We start from the raw sequence: 27,469 nt of genomic DNA on the forward strand, positions 1-27,469 counted from the left end.
ATTAAAGATCTTGGACCAGATATTCCATTGATCAACATCATCAGCACAATCAATGCAACTGGGATACAATGACATTTATCATCAAAGTAAGCAACACTTCACTTCCCAATCCCATTAGTCTCATCTTATGATAAGCTCTAGTTTTAGAAGACCAACTGTAACCAGTGCATTCACCATGTGTACTTCTAACATCAGTTCCAGCTAAAGGTGAGAAATGGTTATTATTCCACAGAGTCATAGCTAGTAAGGATTTTTTTTTCAGTTTTCCCACATCATCACTTCACATTACAATGGAAAGATTATATTTTCCAATTCTATCTTTTGCACTTCAATAATTTTTTAGGTCACCATATCCATAAACACAAAAATAAAACATATCTGGCCTCATAAAAATGCAGTTTCAACCTCCAAACATTTTCAGATTGCACAGAAAGAAGTGACAGCACATACAAGAAACTTACAGAACGGTAATATTCCAAAACGTCAGAGACATGTGATTTTTTAAAAATGAAAACCTAAATTTTGAAGTAGAATTTTTTTTCTTTTTCACAGTGTCTTACTATTTCAGTGAGGAAAAATACTCATTATTTTCATCATTTTTTACGCACCATTTTTTAAGGAGTCACATGGTTTCACACTTGTTAACAATTTCCTTTTATGCATTCAAGTACACACATGTGATACTTCACGTTTGCAAGTGATCCCAGTAGTAATCATCTGGTTGGAATTTTTTCCAGATTTCTTGACAACTAAAGTTTCCCAGTGACTATAGATAAGTTATAAAGTCCTTACCATAATCATGTGTTGTACTACAGCATAAGTACTGAAATAGATCGGGAAAAGCACTGGATTGGTATTGAGAAATATGTAAATATGTGTATTCTGGGTTGCTTTATTTTATTTTATTTCATTTTTTTATTTTTTGGCAAAAAAAAAATGAAATCAGATTTTCCTGGTCCAATTAATCTTAGACAAATGACACAAGTTATGTGATCAGGATTTCATTGTTGAGGGCCTTTGTAATGTGTCAAGAGGTTTTACGGTAGATATGTGAGAAACATTTCCAAATTTGATAAAATATTATCTGTTGCAAATTTCTTTTATCGCTTGAAGAATGTGTGTCTTTTTGAGGTGTTCAAGATCAGACTTGGCTCTGCATGTATTTGTGGTAGGTGCCACTTGTGGGGCAGGATACACTCACCAGGGCGTGATATACTCACCTCTTCTATGATCACTTGCTGTTCTCACTATAGCTATTCATAAATATACGGTGCTTATTTCAAAATCATATGACAGAGTGTCAGTCTTACTGATCCTAACTCCACAGTCACAATACTCCTGTAATATTAGATGTTGGTGATCATTGAACCTGGGTCACACAAACCTGTGGTTCATCTAGTAGCACTCGTTCAGCTGAGGTGGTGGTGGGGTACCCTGGTGGTTAAATGGTTCACTTCTCATGCCCAAACCCAGGGTCAGTTCTCCATATGGATATAATGTGTGAAGCTCATTTCTGGTGCCCCCCATCGTGATTTTGCTGGAATAGTGTTGAAAGAGGAGGAAACCTCACTCACTCACTCACTCACTCACTCACTCACTCACTCACTCACTCACTCACTCATATAACCATGACACCAATCTGACCACCTGGCACTGTGCCATTCATAAGAGTATGAAATCATCAGGTTCTAACAAGTGTAATGTTATGAAAGCACTGGATATGACCCCAGGAGGTCATCAGATTGGTGTCTTGGTTTAACAAGTAAGTTTGCTTTTAGCAATATTCCAGCAAATATCACAGCGGGGAACACCAGAAATGGACTTAACAAATTACACCCATGTGGGAGTCTAACCTGTGTCTTCTGCATGACGAGAAAATGCTTTAGCTACTAGGCTACCTCGCTTGAATGTGTGGTTATTATATCAATCACCGGTTTATTGGATTCGTGGGACCCAGATTCATTAAGTTACATTCCACTGCAAAGAAGTCAGTAGAAACTAACTTTTACCCTACAATCCAAAACATTTAAAGTCAGAACTGTGGCAACAATTTCTGACATTAAATTAACATCTCACTGTTTGATGTGCTTTAATTAAAAATACAAGGCACTTAACAAACCACCCTGACTCACACCAACACTCTTGATGCACATGAAACCAAAATATCTATTTAAAAAACACAAAGCTAATTTAAATATTTTTCTGTTCTGCTAAATGTTCCATAATCCCTCTCCATTTATGTCGCTTTGAAAACCAAAATATTTTTTAATGTCGCAATTCATATGCCGAGAAATGCGCACTTTGTTCGTAATTGGCAACTGAAAATACCGTGCACACCAATATTTACGAATGCTACTCTGGCCAGAGTTGAAGCATGACCAGTCATACAGTGACAAGAGGAGTCCTTTGAAACTTTCCCTCCTTTATAGAAAGTAGCTGATTGCCTGTTTTTTGCAGAAATTTGTTAATATCCCCATAGCATGATGTTGAATAATTGGTTTGAGAGGCAAACTCATAACTGTCTATTAGTGGTGCTCCTTGGAATCACAGCGTTTGCAAAGTCCAAATCATTTGCCTGCAAGATGATGCTAGCTTGAACAACAAAAACAGAACTTGTATCATGTGAACACACATTTTCTTAACATGCTTCATCAATACTATAACAGCTGAATTGGAGAAATTCTTTTCAAGTTAAATTTACTGGATGGCAATCAAACACTACGTTTAGGAGTCCTACTTGGTTCATGTTTAGCACAAAGGGCATATGTTAAATGGAGTCAAATGATTTGGGCAAAATATCAAACATGCAAACAATCCTTTTTAACAACTGTTCCAAACTATTCTTGAATATTTTTTAAAATGTGACACTTTTGATACCACTGCCATGTTCAGAATCAGTTTGACACTCCGTAAGAGCACTTCTGATAAACGTTTGTTGGATTATTCACAAAGTTGAATGAAAGTAACATGATTTCTGAAGCATAAATACCCTAAAACTTTTCTTTTGCCAACATGTGACTGAATTTATACTTTGAATTTTGGAAATGAAATCTGATTGGTCAATCTGAAGTATCAAATCGCAATATCCTGGTTTTTTTGTTCCAAGAATTTAATTAGTTGCAAAAAACCTATACGAATCAAGACAGCCCAATTTATTGTACAATATTCTGAAGTTGCAAAGGATCAATGAGAAATTCTTGTTTCTTGGTCTGTAACAAGGCACAAGCTTACAAAAACATGACACAGGTGAGCTAAAACGGTCAACACCACATTACTTATCAGTTACCAGTAATCCAATATGACTAAGAAGCGTACCACAAAACAGAGCCAGCATTTTCAGCATTCGTCAATTCAGCCATCAATTACTCAAACACACAAAACTGATCTCCCAACTCCGCTGCCAATCTGGCCTCAGTTTGACGCAACAAAGGGAATACTGTTTAATTTTCTTCTCACCACCGCCACTGACCTAAATAATAGCTCTGACGTTTACTAAGGATGATGGACAACCTGATCGCGCATAGCTTGGCTGTAATACATTTTGCACAATCGTTAGCTATTGTATAAATGTAGTCCAATCATTATGACCATTATGTGAAAAATTCCAGCAGATCCCTTCAGACTGAGCAGGAGCCATTGGAGAATGACCAGTGTGTGCTCAGGTATTTATTTAGCAATTAGGGATCCATTTCCAAATATTTTCCTTAATTGAGTGCTCTTGGTGCTATCATAAGAGACAAGCAATCTACTTGTGGGTATTTGGTAACATTAGCTTGTACCATAAACCAGTGGCTAATAAAGTCGTTTCAAAACAGAGAGTACCTCTATCACGTATCTCCAGGGTATGACCTAGGTCCAGACTAAAATGAACAGGGGCCCAATCCACGTCTGGGTCAATCTCTCAAAGCTCCTGATAAGCTATCCATTTGCATACAATACGAAAAACAAGTCACCTTAACCCAGTTAATTTTAACAAAAATGCATGAATTTTTGAATCTATTATTATTTTTTGTGTGTCAAGGGGTGAATCTATTCAGTTTGGAGATGTTTTCTAGCTTGATCAAATAAAAACAGAGGTATGGGTCTCACAATCCAAGGATCAAAGTCAAAGTATCTATCATTTTACATCATTTTACTGCAACATTCAAGCAAAGTCATGGCATGACTGGTGTGGGTACAACAGAAATGGGTTTCACATATCCTAGCAATGCAGAGAGTCAAATCAAGACACTTGTGTGATGAGCAAGTGCATGTATGTATGTATGTATGTATGTATGTATGTATGTATGTATGTATGTATGTATGTATGTATGTATGTATGTATGTATGTATGTATGTACGTACGTCTGGATGGATGGATGGATGGATGGATGTATGTATGTATGTCTGTATGTCTGTATGTCTGTATGTCTGTATGTATGTATGTATGTATGTATGTATGTCTGTATGTATGTCTGTATGTCTGTATGTCTGTATGTATGTATGTCTGTATGTATGTCTGTATGTCTGTATGTATGTATGTATGTATGTATGTATATATGTATGTATGTATGTCTGTATGTCTGTATGTATGTATGTATGTATGTATGTCTGTATGTCTGTATGTATGTCTGTATGTCTGTATGTCTGTATGTATGTATGTATGTATGTATGTATGTATGTCTGTATGTATGTATGTATGTATGTCTGTATGTCTGTATGTATGTCTGTATGTCTGTATGTCTGTATGTATGTATGTATGTCTGTATGTATGTCTGTATGTCTGTATGTCTGTATGTATGTCTGTATGTATGTCTGTATGTCTGTATGTCTGTATGTATGTATGTATGTATGTATGTCTGTATGTATGTCTGTATGTCTGTATGTATGTATGTATGTATGTATGTATGTCTGTATGTATGTATGTATGTATGTATGTATGTATGTATGTCTGTATGTATGTCTGTATGTATGTATGTATGTATGTATGTATGTATGTATGTCTGTATGTCTGTATGTCTGTATGTCTGTATGTATGTCTGTATGTATGTCTGTATGTCTGTATGTCTGTATGTATGTATGTATGTATGTATGTCTGTATGTATGTCTGTATGTCTGTATGTATGTATGTATGTATGTATGTATGTCTGTATGTATGTATGTATGTATGTATGTATGTATGTCTGTATGTATGTCTGTATGTATGTATGTATGTATGTATGTATGTATGTCTGTATGTATGTATGTATGTATGTATGTATGTATGTATGTCTGTATGTATGTCTGTATGTATGTATGTATGTATGTATGTATGTATGTATGTATGTCTGTATGTATGTATGTATGTATGTATGTATGTATGTATGTCTGTATGTCTGTATGTATGTATGTATGTATGTCTGTATGTCTGTATGTATGTATGTATATATATATATATATATATGTAATATATAAAGAACATCCACTAATAAACTCCATAAAGAGATCTCAGCACAATACAGACAACAAGCCTTTGCTAAAGTAACATGTTATATTTCAGATTACAATTTTTCAGTAAAGTACAGGTTCTTACTTTTGTTTGTTGAGACCTATCAGGGATTCAAAAAAACACCCTCCGAGTCAGGCATCTAATTGCCAGCACACAAAGTCAGCCATCTAACCCACTCAGCCAACGTGGCTTCCACAAATCCTGGAGTGGCAAAGTACTAGAATCTTTTCTGTAGAAAGTGTAATCCCAAATATACCATGAGTTGCAATTTCCCACTTTCTAAATTCAGCTTTCATAATATATTCACGCATTAAAGCATTTGAATTATGAAGACTTTAGCTGTTAGACTGCTATAATAGGTCCTTAGCTACTTGCAATACACTGAAACTACCAATGCCCAAGATCCAGATATTGTCATTATCTAACATCTTATCACATAACCATGCTTGTGTTATTGTTTAACCAGTCCAAAAACAGTTCAGTAATGAGTACATGAAACTGTACAGTAACTACAAAGTTATATCCCTTTAAGCTTAGGCTTCAGAAATCTACCTGGGTGGTACAGAGGAAGTCAGTTCCACAAGAACAGTCTAGAGGTGCAATACCTGTCATGACATACCTGTTCTATCTATCTCCCATATTAAACCCCATTCCTTAACACCTCTATTATATTTTCTTTCAATTATTGTACAGCCGGGTTGCACAAAGTTCTGATACCATTTTTTAATTTCACTGTAAGTGTCTTTTCGCAGTGTGTAGTCCTGTGCGCAAATCTTAGGTCACGAATCAATGTTGAGCTCATACAGTCCTTGGAAGGGTGACCGTATTAAGCAGGTTGACTCCAGGACTTCACTCCTGCACTACAAAGGAGCACATGTGATACACATGGTCTTATCTCAGGCAAGTAAGTCTGTTCAAAATTGCCACACCCAGCAGAAAATGGGTACCCGGGTGGATAATGCCATGTGACTTTAACCTTCTAGTGCCTATAAGAAGTTCGGGTTATCTGGGGTAATAATAATCGGATTTTGATTACAGTGTCCAATAGGAAAACAGTCAGATGGATACTAGGTGATGTATATATGAATTATTATCATTATGATAAGTGTTTCAGTCACAGTACAGCATAATAAAGGAATCATTTAGGAAACCATTTTTTTCTGCACCTGCTGCACTCCAGTCTTTGAAAAAGTTTAGATAAAATAATTCAGTTGGACACTATCACGTGTTAAAACCTTCCACATCCCGGCATCTCAAGCACCTAAAAGCTGCAAGAGTCCAAATCCTCCACTGATTGGTGCATTAAAACTTCATTAAAGGTAAAGACAAATGAAAACAGTTCCAATAGCTTTCACAAACGTACAAGTTTTCTCCGATTTTCCAGCATTCAAATTACAATGTGTAAATAAAATTCAACAATGATTCTGTGGATATTGAATCGCAACTGTTTGAAGTCAGACGAAGCTTTTCTTTGAAAACCCACATGTCCATTGATTTAACTGATTTAGGACTGATGACATTAAAGTGTATGGATATCAATGTCGGTTTAAGCGGTATCTCATTTCCGTGGGACATGGAGCTGGATAGATTTTTATTGGTTTAACTTTTTTCAAAAGAAGCACACATCAAGACTGACTTCATTATGAAGAATTACCCATAAAACATTCTTTGGAAACTTACCTATTTTTTTTTAATACTTTCACATCCTTCAGGGTGAAAAAGTTGTGAAAATATTACATAAAAAAATCCTTTTTTATCATGAAATATCCACAACTTTTTTCGGGGGTGAAATAAAATTTAACAAACTTGGGACATAAATGATGGAAGGAATTATTCAATGTGATGCCAAAAGACACGAGTGATTACACAGTGATCAAGGTGATAAATCTCATTTGAAATTATGCAGTAGCCATAGTTCCGATAGTCACAATGCAAGTTCTAGGCAACAGTGAAGCCCATGAACATGGCATGGATTAAAGATGGGGTGGCAATATCATACATATCGCCTCCCGACAAGGACGTAATAACTGATGCCCTCTTGTCCCAAACTGTTTCTCATTTTCATTGAGAATTGCCAATTTCCACATCAAAGATTTGAACTGCATTCTCCTGCAACCAACCGAATGATTTGATACCCCTTCTAATCAGAGTTATTTCAGAAACCATGCCAGAAGGCAATTTTAATATTCCTTTTCCCATCAAACGAGCAATTCATCTTTGCATTGTGCGACACTGCCATGTCTTCCCTCTTTCTATTACCTTGTGAAATCGGATGCCAAACACAATTTTTTGGTCTCAGCCGAGCTAGTGCACTGAATACCCAATAATGAGCCAGCCAGGAGGGCTGACCACAAAGGCTCGGGGCTTCCAAAAGAATCTTATTCCCTCACGCAGCAAGCCTTTCACTAGTTGTTTTCATCAGCAGACAAATGTTTACAAATTTTATGTTGTGTTTTTCCTGTCTTCCTTCCATTGAACAAAACATGTACAAAATAGTTTCTGCAGGGCTTTTAAAAGGAAATTTGGAATATTCAACTTTTTTCATTCTCAAAGAGAAGTACAGAAAAATGATGAGTCCCTCTGGTACCGTTACTATGACGCTTGAGTCTCAGTCAACGGTAATTATTACCGATAACTTGGAATCAATTCTTTCATAATTGCCAGATGATCGAAGCACAATCCAATTTTAGATGGGCACAAATGGGGAAATTGGACAGGGAATTCTGTGAAAACAAACAGTGATAATTTAGGTGCTTCTTCAGTATTTTGTTTTTTGAATAATCCAAATTTTGATTGATGAATATGCTTATCTAATTGCCCATGTTGTCTGGCAATAGTGAGTGAGTATAGCTTTACGTAGCTTTTAGCAACATTCCAACAGTATCATGGCAGGGAACATCAGAAATGGACTTCACACATTGTACCCATGTGGGGAATCAAACCCAGGTCTTCAGCAGGACAACCCTATTGTCCTTCTGGAAGCATAAGCTTCCCTGACGAATGGTGGTGTGGTCAGGTGATGCATATACTTGTAACTGAAAATGTTTGAACTAAGACAGAATTTATGCATGAATTTCTGTTACAGGTGTGTCATGCATCTTATCATTAAGTAAAAAAAATTCAAAATACTTATAAAGTTTCTAAATACTTATAAAACTTGACATACCTACTGGGTATTTAGTGCACACGTTTTGCTTTATTTTTATTCTTATTTTGCTTTTTGTGCATTTTTGTACTGAACTTAACCTAACAATATGTTCTCAATAGGTCTCACTCTGATTCTGACCAATGAAGTGCCAGGTTAGAATTGGTCTTCAGGACCCCATGCTTCATGCCGCACAGAGTCTTTGCAAGACATTTAGATGTAATACAATCACTAAGGATATACTCTGAAACCTGACTTCCATCAATTCTCGCCTTTATTCCAGGAGAGGCGACAAAGAGGATCGGGTGGTTTGGCTCACTGACTTGGTCATATCCCATGAACATAGATTGTCGTTCATGATTCGAAGTACTGCATCGTCTGGTCAAGACTCAATTACTTATAGACGGCTGGAATATGGCTCAGTGTGAGGTTAAACAACAACCAACCAAACCACTCTGAATTTATTTTACAACTGATGTCTATAAACATCAATTCCACTACACTCTCATAATTTTAGTTCATCCCAAATCTACTGGTATCTATCAAGCACCTATTAAAGCCTCATCCCTCTTAAACATTTACATAACTTCTGTGAAAATTTCCTCATGTTAATATTTTAGCATTTGGAACCTTAAAACATTAACATCATTTCTGTTCAGTTAAAACCTACCCATATCAATATTTTACTTGAAATCTCACATGTCTGCTGTAGTTTGATATCCAAGCCAGGAATATTCTACTAGAAACAATATTTTCTTGCTTGTAATAAACAAATAATTATTCATGAATAAACAATATTTATCATCCTGTTCATAATATTAAAGAAAGTATTAGTATCATTGATTAAATACTTGAAAAACATCTACATTTGGTGAACAATTCATAATTCAATTTTTTAATATGATCACTTATAATTAGTTATCTGATATTCACTCTTTAATGAACTTGTTCAGCAAAAGTAAATGGTTTTACAAATAAAAAGGATACATAATTATTCGACTACTGCTACATCATACCTACGAAAAGCCTTGGGTCTCCTATACGACAAACATTTAAAAAGAATTCTGTAAAAATCATTCTACATTTGGAAAAATATCATTCTCATTCCATGCGATCAAGCCAGGAGATATTTGCTTTCGAAATAATGTAATTGTGATATTACATGACATGGAAAGGATCAAGCATACTGTTCAAATATGCATCAAAATGCACAGAAATATTAAACATTCATTAAAAAAAGACATCACAATATCTGATACTGCAATGTTAATCTCAACTATCTCACAATGAACATCAAGAAGGGCACACCGTTAACTAAGGCAAATACTAAGACAGAAATGGACTTTCTTGCAATACAATACTGTATCGATGCTTCAACGATATCCCCTGCCCTGGAATGGCTGTCAGTCCTTCTACAGCTACTACTCCAAGTGTAATCATGGACTCTTTGAGACAATACGTTAAGTCTCATCTTCAAGACCTCCATCCTATTCATCTGCAGGGATCTGTTCCACAGCCGGAGCGCTAAGGTGATCGTAACTCCTATACTTTAACACAGACTTACAACTGTCATAGTGCTACGATCCCGTTGAGGAATAGGCCCCTGGCATTTACTTAAAAACTAAAACATGAATGAATGAGTTTCCCAACATCAAATGGTCATTCAGGATCCTTCCACCCCAAATCTTTTAACCTTCTTTGATATAACACTAGCCTAGACTTGGGTGTGCCCTCCTGTCATCTCTGACATCACAACAAATAGAATCAAAAGTACCTGTGCATTGTATCCATGACTCCCAAGAGTTGTTTCCTAGCAACAACCAGTTTGTCAGAAAAATGCGGCTCAGTCTTGAGGTAGACCTGAATTTCACTAGCAACCTTCAATACAGAAGAACAACATTAACAAGTGGACCTTAGTATTTGCTGAATAGTAATTCAGTTACATCATGGACTGATTTCACCACCAGCCTTCCATACAAAACAAATATGAAGTAGTGAGGCTTAATGTTTGTTTGAATAGTAGCTCAGCTTTATCATGGACTGATTTCACCACCAGCCTTCCATACAAAACAACAAATATGAACTATACTCACACGCAAAAGAAACGCAAGTTTCTATCTGAACTGAAGAACCAAATTTGGACCCCTAATTTCATAATACCTTCGGTACATAGTGATGCTTGGCGATGCTTGGAACATTTTCTGTATCATTTTATAAGATCAATGTGATCACAACAAGATGAAAACGAATCGCCAAAATGCACCACTCAAATGAAGATGTGGACATGATGCACACTTCCCACGTGGAATTGAATATGCACGATTTTTCACTACCCGTAGTGGGTATAAAAACAGCCAAGAACTTTGGCATATCCTTCATTGTTCAACAATGCCGCGACTAAATTAACATGAGAGGAATCAGGCTATCGGACGTTTACACGCTGGAGAGTCTGTCCAACACATTTCTCGGCACCTTCGTCTGATCTACTCTATGTACAGGACATGTGTGGCAGTGATCAATGCTAATGGTGGGCACACCAGGTATTGAATGACGTAATTCAAATGATTGAAATTGGAAAATGCAATTGCTGACACAAATTGTAAAGACCTCATTGAGTATGGATACCAATGAACTGTGTTTGCTCAAATTTCTGTACATCTGACTCCACTCATATTTGTATACTTAACTGTTGAAAAAGAAATACAGTGATGCTACATGTCAGACTTGCGTTTCTTTTGCGTGTGAGTTTAGTTGGGATTACTTTTAGTTTGAATAGTAGTTCAGCTTTATCGTGGAATGATTTCAACACCTGCCTTCTGTGCAAAAGGACATGCATAAACCAGTTGGGCATAATGTTTGTTTGAATAGTAATTCAGTGATATCATTGAATGATTTCACATCCAGCCTTCTATACAACAAAACAAGCAAGATCGAGGGGGGTTTGACCTCAGTCTGAACTATAGTTTAGTTTCATCATGGCCTGATCTCAAGTGGGAGGAAATCCCAAAATGACAGGACAATATGTGTAGCAAGCTTATTTTCTTCAGTAATCTGACAAGTGTGACTTGGACAATGGACGCTCATGCTCAAGATGGAATGACCTAGCTTGGCAATTTCACACAGCTGGACAATTACGTCGCATGACAAAGATCTCTTTAACTCCTTGCAACTATTCACACTGTCCTCCTGATCCATTCTGAATGACTGTTCATCCACTGTTAGGACCTCCGAAGTATACAAGTAACTCTTTATCTTCTTCAGCACACAATATATAAGTGTTGGAACATCGCTGGCCAGTAAGAGAAAAGAACATCATGGCAAATGAGGTGATATTCTCAGTGTCTATTCTAGGACACGCAAATGCGCGATTCGCGCTAATAATGATCATATCGCCCCTCATAAAAGCAACAGAGTGCGAACTGTCACGCATGGTAATTTGCTCCCTTCCTAACTTTCAAAAAACAAACGAAAAAAAGCTTTATATTGACAAGGAATGACTTTTTAAATCAGAGTCGGCCACAGTGTCAAGTTCGAGTGACAACGTGTAAACATAACAGAGTAACATCCCTTGGTTAAAACCACTATCGGCACTGGGGAAATGAAATTCCATTCGTAACAGTATGAAAATAGATCACTTTTTCCGATGAAGTTATGATTTGATTAATTAATTAAATGACAATGTTAGACTATGAACTCTAAACATAGTGCATGTGTACAGCGCTTGCAAAATACAGTTTAGTCGATCTTTTTTACAACATCTGTTCGGCTTAGCTTCGTTTTCAACATCAGACAACATTATCACTTGAAGTTGCAGACAACAAATGAATACGAAATTGTTATTCACAACGGTCTGTGGTAACTGACTTTTTTGCCCAAAATTCCACTGACAAAGCAACAGTGTCAGCCACGTCTCCCCAAAGCGATATGTCTGGTAAGGAGACGTGTGAATCGCAAGTCGAGCAAAACCCTGAGATTGACCCCAGTCCCTCTGACTACAAAAAAAACAACTGTTTTTCAGAAAAAAATGGTTGAAAGAATAGCCATGGCTCTCTCAAAATGACCTTGGTGCTATGATATGTGACTATTGTAGCCAAAATAAAATGAACAATAGTTTCACTGGTGGTGGTTGCAAGACCTTTAGTACATCCAAACTATTTTGAAAGACGGAATTACAGGTATTCCCCGCTACATTTTCCAAATCCCCTCCCCCTCCTTCTTTTGGAAGGGGGCGACAAATCCCCCATAGATTTTCAGTTACAGAATAGACACTGATATTCTTTATGAACTTCTATCCTTTAAGTAATACAGTCATTCTTCACTTCCTCAACACTATCACAAGTGTTGGAACATATTTGGGGCTAGTAAAAATGGGCCCAGAAGAACCTGATGAAAGCTTCAGTGTCATACATGCGCTACATCTATCCTTCAATTACTGCACCATCCTTACCTTCTTCAACACACTGGTAAGTGTGAGAACATTGCTTGCAGTTGGTAGGAATGGGTCCAGAAGAAACTCATGAAGGTTTGGGTGTGGTACAAGAGCCACTCTAGATATCACAGATGTCAACACTAGGTTTATGGTGTACGTCTGCAAGGCAAAACAAACCAATGTTTCAGAAGAATCAGTTTTCTGGTAACTATCAATATTTCTGGTTCAACATTTGTCACAACCCTGTAGCCATCTGCTTAAAACCCTGGTTCAATAACAGGCAAAAGGGGATCATTCAAAAATCATGCTACATTGGGCTCATTTGACCTCATGAGTTTCACACTACATCTTTTTTATGATATTTGACAGACACATCTCACTACTAGACTACACATCTGAGCAAGAGGCAACTAACAGGATCGTGTGGTCGAGCACACTGACTTACTGGCATGTGTCATTCTACCCCATCACAAACCATTGCTTGTAATCACTGGATCATCTGGTCCAGACTATTGTTTACAGACTGCCTCCATATAGCTGGAATATTGTTGAGCTTGGCATTCAACAACAAGCAAACAAATATATCTGACATGAGGAGGAGAATAATCTTGCAACACATGGTAGTGACTCAGTACCTGTTTGAGGAGCATGCTCAGCCTTGTGAGCAGCATGTGGAGGAAGTCACCTTCATAGAAAACATCCATCTTGTACTGTTCCATCTGTACTGGCTCCGACGGCCACTTCCATGACCTGCTGCCATGCTCCACACAGCTGAACTACAACATGCAGACATTATAAAATTTAAAGACGGTCCACACAATGACTCCTGCCTTCATCAGAAGTGGCTGCAGCCTAAGGCTTCACAGAATGAGTAAGTAAGTACAGGTATTCAGTCTAGGGTGGGTGAGTGAGTGAGTGGGTGGGTGGGTGGGTGGATGAGTGAGTGAGTGGGTGGATGGGTGGGTGGATGAGTGAGTGAGTGAGTGAGTGAGTGAGTGAGTGAGTGAGTGAGTGAGTGAGTGAGTGAGTGAGTGAGTGAGTGAGTGAGTGAGTGGGTGGGTGGATGAGTGAGTGAGTGGGTGGATGAGTGAGTGGGTGGGTGGGTGGATGGGTGGATGAGTGAGTGGGTGGGTGGGTGGGTGGATGAGTGAGTGAGTGAGTGAGTGAGTGAGTGAGTGGGTGGGTGGATGAGTGAGTGAGTGAGTGGGTGAGTGAGTGAGTGGGTGGATGAGTGAGTGAGTGGGTGGGTGGGTGGGTGGGTGAGTGAGTGAATGAGTGAATGAGTGAATGAGTTTTGTGCCGCTTTCAGCAATAATTTAGCAATGTCATGTCCAGGACAACAGAAAAAGACTTCACATATTGTACCTACTTGGGGAATCGAACACAGGTGTTTGGTGTGACAAGCGAATGCTTTAACCTCTATGCTGACCCACCGCCCTATTGTTCTGACACGAAGTACCAAGAGTGTCTTCTAACATTGTACTGATGTTGGTAAGTGACCCAGTCCTCAACACGCTTTGTTATTGCCCCTTTCAGCCAAAGGAGTTTCATGCATTGTACCTAAGTGGGAAATCAGACCTGATCAAATAACAAGACTTATAAATGCATTACCCATTCTGCTACCTATGAGCGCATTCCTATAGCAATTCAAGAACTTGTTCATTGATTCTTCAAATAGTCAGGATCTGTCTGATCAGGCAATAGTCATGCCTTTCAAAACTGGTTAAGTTGGAAAGAATAATTGAGTGAGTGAGGTTAGTTTTATGCCACTTTCTGCAATATTCTAGCAATATCACGATGAGGTGACATCAGAAATGGGCTTCACAGATTGTACCTGTGTGGTGAATCAAACCCGGGTCAGCAGAGGGACAAGTGACCTCTTTAACCACTAGGCTACCCCACAGCCCCTTGAAGGTATAAGCCATGATTAACCTACAAACTCTAACGAGAAGCATGAAATGTTTACAGGTGTTGTCAAGAGAACATCACATAAAGTCCATTTGATTCCATTTGAGACCAATGAATTGCTCACTAACACAAAATCTAATAATTGCAGAACATCACATACTTCACAATCACTTTGATGACTCAAAGGTTACACCATAAGTGATAACACAAAACCCATAAAGATCCAAGTTAGAACTGGTCTTCAGAAACCATGCTTGTATCAACAAGTGCCATACAGGATCAGGTGGTACGCATCCTGATTGTGTAAATCAATAATAATGCTGTTGATCACTAGATTGCCTGGTCCAGACTTGATTATAAGCTGGAATATTGCTGAGAATATTGGAGAATATTGCTGAGAATATTGGAGAATATTGCTGAGAATATTGGAAAATTGGTGTTTAACAACAAGTAAACATGACACGACTGTTCTTCACACAGCAGATTTGAAACAACGGACCCTTGCTATCTGGTTACAGCAGATCCATACAAATAACTGCTGTTCAAAGATGACTGAAGTGATGACTAGTGTTGGGAACTGGGTTGAAATTGATGATTGGTTCATTACCAATGAACAATCATAAAGGAAAACCTGTTCAGCATCATTTTTCAGATTTCCTACACAGGTTCTTATTAGAGATATGTATAACATGAGGCAACTTGATACTTTAAAGTGATGACTAATATATCATGAACATACACTTCCTGGAGTCTTTAAGAAATATTCAGTCATGACTTTTCAGTTAGTAAATAAATTTTCTAATAATTAAACAAGTTTTCAGGCACTGATAACTATGAAGATGCTTTCCATTGTCAAGTGTTTCAAAGACTTTAACAATAGTTCCCAAATTGTTTGTGTATGATGATGAGAAAATACGTTTGATCATTTGGTCACTGTGACCGATTATTTCAATTAATCTGAACACAACTAGTGGTGACTAGATTGACTGGTCACTGTACACTAACACTGCTCACAATATTACTGACTGCAAAACTAAACTCCCACACAATGAAACCATAAAACTGTTACCTGTATACAGTCACCTCTCACCGTAAGGCGGGTCTTGGGGTCCACAGATGACCCCCCGCATTATTAGACATCCACGTTATAGTACCTATTACATAATGTGGGACAAAGGCCAAGTAAGATCGTATTTTCCGAGGACATAACAAAACTGCCATTTTGTGAATTGTGCCCAGTCAAAAATATATTGTATCGTTGAAGGTGAAAATAAACAAACTTTGAAAATGAAAACATATATATGTACGGGAAACTTGCAACCAAAAATCACTAGACATGATTATTTAATTGTTGTTCCTGTTATGCTACCTGTTATCAAAGACGAATATTCACATGAATATATGTCTTTGCTGTTATTCAACTAAGCTGGAAATAGCGATCAGCTGTGCACAGATGTTTTAGTCCAATGTACCGGTGATTCAGGAAGAAACGATCCTACAATATTACATCAAAGAACTTCTATTCTATTATGAGAATATTTTACATATTCAGCAATTATTATAACAGATTATTTTACATTGCTTTCTGGTTAGTATACAATGCATGTTTTCTGCAACCATATTTAACATAACAATGAACACAAGCCATTAACAGTCTGGATACACTTTATGTAGGAGACAGTTTGACAAGTCACCACTGACTTCCCACGGTACTTGCAATTCTGATTGTGAAACAAGACATTTAGTTGTTGAAAATGATTTCAATGAGTAAATAACATGGGCCTCGGAGTCCATGGATTACAAGACTGTAATCTGTTCGTGATTGCTAAGAATAATGTGAAATTGGTGTTTATCGCGGTATCCCGAAAAAACAGACCCTCAAGAATGTGGTAAGCGGAAGTTGTACGCGTATGGAATGAGGTAATGTCATTCACTTACAGTGTTTCGGTTGTTTCTGTCAACAGTTAATAAATTAAATTGGGATTGAATTTAATCAAATAAAAATGTGGTTTCTGACACCATAAGTTCTGGGATGACTGTGTTTTACCGCGCTAGAGCGAGGTGTGTTGCATCACAGCAAACATTGTAAGTACTCGTTGTGCGTTGTAACTCGACTGATAGCATGTCCTGCCTTTCATCAGTTGCTACTACAATGTTGTTATGATTATTATTGAGAAAACCCTGCATGTTTTAAGCAACTGAAACACAATGGATATGCACAATAAATACTGTCAGTTGCCATCTGCACTTAATTTCACTAGTTCACGTAATTTATAAGAGCGCATCAGCGGATTTGTTGATGAGCTATTTTCGATTTCGTGAAGGGGTGTGATCGCAGTTCAACTTTTTTTATGGGAGCCATGGATTACCCCGCAGTTTTAACCAAATCAGCGGTATCGCGAAGCGCGTTATTGCGAGGGATGACTGATGTATTTACAAATATGACAACAGTTATGAATTATGAATATATTGGGGATGTTTGAAGAAAATATAAAAAAAATTTAAACAAATTTTTATTTTTATATTGGTTCCTACAAAAAAGGATTTTGTCAAAAATAAACATAACCCCAAAATTTTATTGTTCAGTATATGGAAAGCCAAAAGAAAATTCCATCACCAAAATGGAACATCACCAAAATGGAAAGGACAATGCCAAAGGATATCCTTGTCACTTGCCAAAGCTGCTGTCTCCAAACAAAATGACAATTCTCAACAAGAATTAAACAGCTGTGGCATTACTCACTTTGAGAAAAGCCAATTCTAAACTATTACCAATAAATCTGACATATATCTTCAAATACCTCTATTTTTCTTGAAAAAAAATTCCAATGTTAAATAACCATCATTTTATTGAGACGAGGCACAACTAACCAATATGTCAAAGACCAAGGAAAGTGTGTTCCGCGTGTCAAATGTTGACAAGATAAGCTGATAATTTCCCTGTTCAAGCTGTCTCTGACAATCTCCATCTACTGCATCATCTCACCTGTCTGGTCGCATCGCGGAGATACATGTCGTAACCGCTGTCAGCTGTCTGGTATGAAGATTTAGCCTCCTCCGGCAACATGGTCAGAAAGCTGGAACCAATGATAGATGCTGCATTGTGCGTGTGCTATAACAAGGTTGTTATCTCTGTCTTATTGTATTACTTTAATCATATCATATCAACTTCAGCAGCCTCCACAGACACATGTAATGGACATATGTGAAGGACACATATTTTGCTAACTGATTCTGAAGGTGTGCAGAGACCGGTTATTTAATTATAATAAGCAAATCCTACGTATATCAGATACAAAGCCCTGATCCACATGTTGGCCATTAAGCTTATTCAATTAAATTTCAGTTTTGTTCAAGATATTGTACATCTGCTTAAAACATGGATTTCCTATTTCATTCAGTAATTACATTTTTAGATTTGTTTCATACCTGTTTACGACTTTGTGGACTTCAGGTCGTACATATGCTGAGTCTGCAATAAAAGTAGAACATTAGTTCACCATCGCTGCAATACAGACGAGAAATGAAAACATTCGTTTCTGGGTCACGGTTTATTGAGTCCCTCCTTGAGGCTCCTTTAAGATTTAGCCCCGATAGTCTTAATTCCTTCCCACGACATACTTCAAGACTTAACCAAAAGAGCCATTCCTTTTCCCAGCTCTGAAACAAAAAGTCTGAAATCAAGAAGCTCAAAATCAAATTTAACAGATTCTCCATTTATTCTCAATTAATGCTGTCAACAAAGACCCACACAGCAAGCCTAAAATCTCATCCTCCCCACTGTGAATACATTTCAATGTAAATTTCATCTGAACCGAGAGTCATCCAGTGTCAATCACAAGTGTCATTTACGACAAACATCCATCCAAATCTTGGTGCTTTGTGCAAATTTCCATCTTTCTTTGTCCAGTATGGCACGAGCATGAAATCATCCTTGTTACTCAAGTTTGCATAAATCATTATGTTCTCATCATTCCAAAGTTGAACTGATTTCTGCCAAATAATTAGATCTAATTTGATAAGAAGCAGAAGAAATATTAGATGAAGTGCTTGCATTTGGACAGGGGTGAAAAAAGTCCGCAAACGTAATCATCCCTTAATTTACGTGTTAACCAACTTGTCATTACCAATGGCACGAGAATGAAGGTTTTTCTTAAAAGAAGGCATTTGCACAAAGAATTAAGTCAGCAATGTCAATTATACAGCCTGTTATACTGTTTTGGTTTGATGATGACATCACAGCCTTCCCTATTAGCACAGAACAAGCCTTTGCTCATCCCATAACCAAATACAGTTTTAATCTTATGTTTATTTGTACAAGAATTATAGGAGAACTGAAAAAGGTCCTTTAGAAATTTTTGAAAACACAGAACAGATTTGTATAAAGATTAAAGAATGTTCTTATGTTTATATTTCCATTCATCTCTCAGTCACAAAGAGGATGCTGACTTTGTTGGTTCCTAAAATCCTGTTTATGACATACTGCTTAAACTAAAGCTGGCTAAAGAGATCGATCATCTGAAATATCATTGACAGGATGAATTAATGGCTATCAAAATGAAATCGTGCCATTGACAATTCTGAACATATAAAATTCAGATGAAATAAAACTTGAAGTTATTGACACAATACACAAAGTTGTGTCCCTATCAATGGGTAGCTTCTATGATATGTTAAGATGTTGTTTTTATTAGAACTCCAAGCATAAAGATTGGATCATCTTGCCTGAAAGTTTGCTTTGTGAAATTGGGACTAGGATTTTACAAGACTCAAAATACTATCCTGTTTGAGAATGGAAGCAAATAACTAAACTGTGTATCCTGTTGAAGCAAATAGAGTGCCTCTTCGGACAGCATGCTAAACAAAATATTTTTTTCGCAACATAAAACCAATATTCTTATAATGATGAGAAATGCTCAGTCAAGGGAGCTAATGGTTGATTTTTTTCAAAATGAGATGACTGTGAAATCAGGCATATACGTATACTCTGCCCATGTGTGACCCATGAAGGTCCGAGGTAGAATAGGCCTTCAGCAACCCATGCTTGTTGCAAAAAGTGACTTGTCTTGTCATAAGAGGCGACTTTCAGGATCATGTCATATGTTCCCAATTGGACATCAATGCTCATGCTGCTGATCACTGGATTGTCTTGTCCAGATGCGATTACTTACAGACTGCCACCATACAGTGGGAACATTGCGGAGTGCAACGTAAAACTAAACTAAACTCACTCACTCTGCCCATCTGTAAAAAGTCACACAAAAAGAAAAAATGAGAAAAAGACTGTACAACAAGTCAGCCTAGGAACTACATGTCTATTCCTAGTATCCTTAAAATATATAACTAGGAGTTCCCTTGATTAATAGACCCAAGTAAATCCTTGTTTATGGACAAAAGTAACAGAACTCATAGAAATTCATGGACATGAAAATTAGCACTCATTTCAAGCTACAGACTATGTGGCTTTAGACATGGGTCAATCTTTCAAGAAATGAATCACAACAAATCACCTCTTGCGACTGCCATGAATTCATTCAAATTGTTTTTATGCATTTGGGGTTTAAGTGAGGGAATTTTTTCTAGTTAGACCTGTATTTTATATCATGGCAAGGTAGCTGGAATATTGGGCAAATTGGAAAACTGAGCATAGGTATTGGGCAGAAGCACCAATGATGATTAAAATCAGGTAACTATCACAGAATATCCATGAAGAATAAACGTTCACGTTCACCAGCTTATGTTAGGGACATGTTACATTGCTCCCAACCTCCCAAAGCTCCCAAAGAGCTTTAAGATCAACCAACGATAAACTGTTTCAAGTTCCTAAAAACTAAAACAAAGATGGCTGAAGTAGCTCCAAATGCTGCAGCTTCAAAACTTTGGAATGCTCTACCACTAAAAATCAGAAAATGTCCAATAAAAGACTTTTATTGACTCATCTGAAGACTTATCTCTTTTCTGCTCACTTCGTCAAGCAGTCTCGAGTTGAGCAGTCGTATCTAATCTGGGAACTAAGCGCTATACAAATCAGTTTTCATTCATTCATTCATTGTGATGAAACCTGTAGCACAGTGCAAATGTGAGATTCAAACTAACAATAACTGGATTCTGGCAAACTTAAGGGAAACTACTCTGCTCAACAAAACAGGATTTCACAAGAGGCAGGCATAAGAGGGCACCTTGCAAGATCTTTTCATTCACAGAGCTGTATTAAGAATAGTTACAAGTATCAAATGGACTTTGACAATACTACCAAGCATCCTCATCAATTTGATCTTGAAGTATATAAGCACCGATCAAAACTTTAGACTCACTTAAAAAACTCACTATATGTTATGTTTACATGTATGGTTACATCAAAGATTGACATTTCTACTAACATTGGGGAACCACCTGCAAACCTTATACAGATGAAAAACACGAGGATCATGTGTTAAATTGCTAAAAATCAAATGCAAACATCATGCTAGTGAACAGCTGTATTTTGGGGGTTAAGTCTTGATATGAATTTGCAATTTTCACTATTTTTTTTCATTTACAAAACTCATGACAATATTCTTTTCAACATTTCAAATTTGTTTTACAATACATAAGTGCATATGTAAACAGTACCTTTAAACAATATGGAATATTTTGCAAAATATAGTTTTGAACAGTTGACTGAAGTAAGTGGGTGTGAACTATATATGGGTAGATTTGTTCATGCAAGCCCAAGAAAAACAGAATCAAATCATGGTACTCCTCTTTGTGTAGTAGAATTTGAGGGCTTTAAGCCTATACCAGGTCCCAATGTTTTAACTTCACCATGGAGTTGAACTGAACAGAACTGCAGGGATTTACAGGACACAAATTCCTGCGTCCAACATGCAAAAAAATTGACAACGGACACAACGAAACAGATTAGCGTGTCCACAGAGACGCAGAAAAAGTCCAAATGCTCCTTTTCTAAATGTTGATCAAGCAACGATAAGTTATCACTGAGTCTGCGACTAGTCACGTTGTGATATCATTTGCATTTTAGTAGCTGTGATGATCATGACACACTATACAAGAACAGTGACTGAATTGTAACAATATCATAACAAAAAATTATAATAATATTTAAGTGTCTGAGGCCCCCAGAAAATCAAGAGTATAAATCACCGGGACCCTCAAACACAGGACTTAGGGTAAATCCCTGGAACTGACAGAACACTACAAACATTTTAGTTTAAGAAGGACTAGCTCTAGGACAAGTGACAGAAAGTTTCCACCTTTTCTTCTGACTATTCTAAAAAGATTTCTAAATCTGGTTATGAGCCCCTATAATTTTCAGCACAACACACCATGCAAGCAGTTCACACCAGAAGTAATTGATGAGGATGACCTAGAAATGCTTCGAAAACACTACCAATGATAAATCATTTGTACTTTTTCAAGCACAAAGTACAAACATAAATAAGCAATGATCACAAAAAAATACCATCAGTCGTATTGTCTCCTGCTACTGACATGACAGATATTCTAATACATGTTAAAGTATAATCCAATGTCACGATGAAAATATTGATATGTATTTAGTTCCAATATGTACTTTAATATCTCCAACACCACACGTGACATTTACTCTGACATCACACACCATGCCATTACTCAAAGCTCACAACAACGACAAATGCACTGAAGTTCACCTTATGTTTAATATGTCATCTGAAACACGCTGCACGAGAAAATACTGAAATTGTGAGTTTTGCCATTCAGTATCTCATGTCGAAACTGTTTTTGACCTTTTTCATTCTTTTTTTTTTACGATTCTCTTTCCTGAAAGATGCTGAGAGTGATCAGAATTGTACACTTTTAGATGCTGCTGAATCTGGTCACATGTTGAGAAAATGTCAGCTTACATACAAAGGTCAAAAAGTTCTGTAAACAGAAACAAAGAAACTTGTTCCTGATTCACATATAATCTTGGCTGAAAGTAGAGTCAGTTGTGCAATAGTGATTATATGATGATTATGTGTTAGTTTGATGATGCATTCAGCTGTAAAACATGTGCAACATATGCAAAATATACAACTTTGTTCACAATCCAATGACGGATGACAGGAGATACAATGATAGAACTGTGTCTATGAATCTAGGGATTTTGAGACACATTTAGGGTGAAAGTTCAGTTATATGAGGGTTTTTAACTTAAAAATACAGCCTCAAAAATAAAATAAATCTAACATGAATGGAAATTAAAAAAACAAATATCCTGCATGTTTATGCAGTGCATTGGTAACACATTTGACTTTTAATCTTGCTTTGACATATTACAATTAATTGAATCCATATATTCATACCACATGTTTCCACTTCATGTATAAGAGATTTGTCCCAGATAATCTACAGTTTGTCATGGCTGTTCCAAATATTCTGGAAGACATACATATTGCTACCTCTAACACAGCATGCCGCATCACTCAGTACAGATATACAAAATGAAATCCGAGAAGTAAATAACATAAAACAATTCATGTGATTTGATCATTCACATTAAAAACATACTGCGTGTCTCCTTAAAAAGACCAACAAGAGTTAGTTATGATATTCTGACATTAGTAGATATCGTTTCGAAATCCTATTCCTATAAGGTATGTTCATCTGAAGCAACAGATCTTCTTCATGGACACAATTCACATGATAATCTTTGCATCAAGTACTTTGGAAATCCCAAACAAGGGTTTGATTACAGACAGACTTCTCCTGAAACTGAGGAGCCTCAAGGATGATGACATGTTGCATCATTCTTTGCACCATGTACTTCAGAAACCCTATTCGAGAAAAGGTTTGTTTACTGACACATGACCTCTTCTTTCAAAGCTAAAGATCTGTTGTTTTTACTTGGGTCATGCCCTTCATAAATCTGCTTTTGCTTCAGTCTGTTTTTAACAGACTGAACGTCTTCACCGAAGTAAGATCTTCATCAAGGACGACAGACTATTATGTCATTCTTTGCAGTGATAAGGACACAAGGTCAGATCAGCAGAATAATCATCTCAAATGTTGTCTCAACTTCTACACTGATAGCTGTTGACCAAATTAGGTTCTGATTCTCATGAATCTTCATCTGACTGAGATGAACACACTGTTAGCATCTGTGTTTGACACTAAACTAATTGTTTAGCTTGTCACGATCTCGACCAAAGACCCATGTGAATTTCGTAACATATTCTTTCTCATCTTGTTGACAGTACAACGTTACAATGTGTCAGTTGTTCATGAATCAAGCAATGATGGATGTGTATATGGTGGAGATGCTTTGGTGCTGATTCCTGCTCGTACATAGCTGACAAGGCGATGTCAATATCATCCCTATCCATCACAATTACCATGCTGCATGGAGACACATGCTTGTCAATAACAACATCTCCTGGCAGCAGGAGCTGGAATAAGGGACTTTACCACTCACGGTATAGATCTTTCCGAGTCAATCTTTTGTGTCTTCCCACCATAACACATCTAGCTGATGACGTCAACATAATAATCTTGAAATGCAAAGTAAATGAGAAAGTTCACTCTTTTCACAAACACCTTGAGTCATCAATGATTTTCAGAGATTCATTAAAAAAATTTCAATGATATTTGTTCCTTCACACCAATCAGATTTCAGTGCTCCCAAATGGTGTTATAAAGTACCAGGACATTGGGTACTGTAAGTTTCAGATGTCATTTTTCACAGGACCCACAGAAAAAAATAAACACATATTTCAGATTTAACATTTCTCATAATTGGCACTGAAATTATTAGCATTATATAATGACAAACATTATAAACATAAATTTATAAACAGTGAACAAGTGTCACATGCCTCAAATAACAATTTCAGACAAAGTTACTGCGATATATTCAGTCGGACACTGGGGCTAGCAGGTTGGGAACTTCTGTCTGACAAATTTGTAAAGACTGAGATTTGTCATTGAGTCAGACACTATTCGTGAACACTGAGCTTTGTTTCTGCAGATAATCAAGGCTGGGTCTTCTTTGTGAGTGAGTGAGTGAGTGAGTGAGTGAGTGAGTGAGTGAGTGAGTGAGTGAGTGAGTGAGTGAGTGAGTGAGTGAGTGAGTGAGTGAGTGAGTGAGTGAGTGAGTGAGTGAGAGAGTGAGTGAGTGAGCGAGCGAGCGAGCGTGGTTTTGTGCAATATTCAAGCAATACCAAGACAGGGAACACCAGAAAAAGGGCTTCACACATTGTATTCATGCAGGAAATCAAACCAGGGTCTTCAGTGTGACGAGCAAACACTTTAACCCTAGGCTACCCCACCATCCCAAATACTACCTTGAGCAGTGTTCCCGGTACATCAGGACATGACAGTTTCATGTGGGAAATCAGTCTGATAGGAAGCAAAAGGATGCGAAGTAATGCAGATGATGAAAGCAAGGCGGATGGGCATAGTGGCTATACACCAACAAACTGGGAATAACCAAGATTCAAAACCATAGGTTTTTGGGTGACCCAAGGGAAGCAACTCTGCAACATCAATTTATGCCACCTCAGATAACTATGCCACCTTTGCTACTCATGGTCATTCTATCATGGTAAATACTCTTTAACCATTCATACAACTCAGATATCCTGTCCTCCTGACTGGAATAGTTACGCTTTCATGGGCATCTTTTCAGCTTGTTTTACAGTGCATAAAACGTAAGATTGCTTGATTAAACATTCCATGTCAGAATTCAAACAAAGTAGGCGATATCCATGTTTAAATCATCAGTGATACAGCTTGGTTTAATCCCTAATATTGAACCTGTGCACTGATCTGCATTTCATGATCATCAGCACGCTAAAAAAGAAAAATATGATTTTTTCTTCAAATAATAAATCAATCACAACATCAGGGTCCTTGTCATCCATAGTTGGTGTTTTCTTCCATCACCAGACATTTGCTAATAATGGTGGAGGTTTTACCCAATGCTGGAGTAAATTTTAAAAAAATGTTAATTTAAACTTGACCGTTGGGTTGACTTCATTAAGTGAATCTGTTTCACCATTTAACCCTAAGTTTCCAAATGTAATTGCAATTCAAAATGCTGCCTTGTTTATTGTTGATACTTTTTTCAATCTTTAAACATGTGAAATGAAAGGTTGCACTAGATTACATGAAAATATTTTTAAAAAGTTGGTTATCCAGTAACTTTTCAAAATACTTCTTCATTTTTTGTCAAAAAGCAGGAATTCTCAATGTAATCTTTTCTCATTATTTTCATCAATATTCAGAAGTTTACAGTATTTGAATATAACATAAGTAAACAAATGTCTGACAGGATCTGTCAAAACAAAATGTTTGAATTCTTTGACAAATTGGACCCTTAACTTTAGTCAACCATTTGCAGTGAAAACGTACCAATGACTTTTACTTTAAACAAAGCTGTAAACCAAATATAGTGAAAATAAGATTGTGATTCCTCAGAATTTTACCTTGCCAATAAAACATTTCAATCACAGGATTATTTTCAACTAAGGATAAAAGTAGTTCCACAAACAATCATTGATTCAAATCACTGTTACTGGTTTGTATTACAAGGGGGGATGCACAGCAGTTGGAACAGTAAAACAAATGAAGATGTGGTATGGGATGAATGATAACTTAAACCAACCATACTTGTTCTTGGTGTTTCATATAATATACACACACACTTGTAATACAAACTGATTTCAAACTATGATCATTTGTTAAAGAACTTTTATCCTAAGGTGACTAAAATTCTGAGATTTAAATGTTCAATTGGCTAGGTAAAATTATGAGGATCTGCAATCTTAAACTCACTTTATTCAATTTAATTTTTTGTTGAAAGTGATATTCATTGATATGTGTTCACTGAAAACAGACTGTAGAGACAGACTATATGTCCTCTGCATAACATACAGCATACACAGAAAGATATATTATGCATCACTTCATGGGGAGTACTGCAGTATGTGTCTTGGGAACACTCTACTATTGTCAGGTAAAACAGGGATGTCAGTCAATATGGAGTTTTTACACTGAGTGAGTGAGTGAGTGAGTAAAATTTTATCTACATGAAGAACTCAAATTCATCTAGGCATCTAAGGATATAAATATTGTCTGCATCATAGGATGAGGATGAGGTGATAAAGAAGTCTCCGTATGAGATTCATTATTGACACAGTCCATTTGCTGCATTATGTTGGTGTTTTAATGACTGTTGTAACAACGATGTATGCACAACAAACAGAACAGATAAGAGGGTATTGTGATCAAAGTCCCAAAACTTCTAATCTGAAATATTTTCACTGTTACTGTCACTGTCAGCTCAAATAATTTGACTGACTGTTGCATGATGTCTTTCACCCAAAATGGCAAAAGCGGTTTCACCACTACTGTCCACACTTTTGACCGATATTGAAAGTTGTACTTCTCCCAACAAGGTCTTTCACAATGCCCAAAGTTCTACAGGGTCTATAGTCTGAATAGGAGGTAAATTTAGTATGAGTTAACTTTATTCTGCATAGGCGATGAAATATAGACAGTG

The 27,469-nt window shown here is 37.0% G+C and overlaps 1 protein-coding gene across 4 annotated transcripts in view; it reads right to left on the reverse strand.

The window, feature by feature from the left end:
* LOC137265312 (FHF complex subunit HOOK interacting protein 2A-like) overlaps positions 1–27,469 on the reverse strand; it is a 112,832-nt gene that overhangs the window by 8,735 nt on the left and 76,628 nt on the right. For 3 of the 4 annotated variants that reach the window (XM_067800680.1, XM_067800678.1, XM_067800677.1), the window contains exons 12-17: positions 18,379–18,421; positions 17,936–18,026; positions 13,677–13,817; positions 13,060–13,200; positions 10,387–10,490; positions 9,629–9,649 (exon numbers count right to left, since the gene is read on the reverse strand). In XM_067800680.1, the coding sequence (XP_067656781.1) occupies positions 9,629–9,649; positions 10,387–10,490; positions 13,060–13,200; positions 13,677–13,817; positions 17,936–18,026; positions 18,379–18,421 (541 nt within the window). The remainder of the gene's footprint in view (positions 1–9,628; positions 9,650–10,386; positions 10,491–13,059; positions 13,201–13,676; positions 13,818–17,935; positions 18,027–18,378; positions 18,422–27,469) is intronic. The other variant, XM_067800679.1, reaches the window with a different exon arrangement.

Source organism: Haliotis asinina, chromosome 15, assembly GCF_037392515.1.
Source record: "Haliotis asinina isolate JCU_RB_2024 chromosome 15, JCU_Hal_asi_v2, whole genome shotgun sequence".
Classification (NCBI taxonomy): domain Eukaryota; kingdom Metazoa; phylum Mollusca; class Gastropoda; order Lepetellida; family Haliotidae; genus Haliotis; species Haliotis asinina.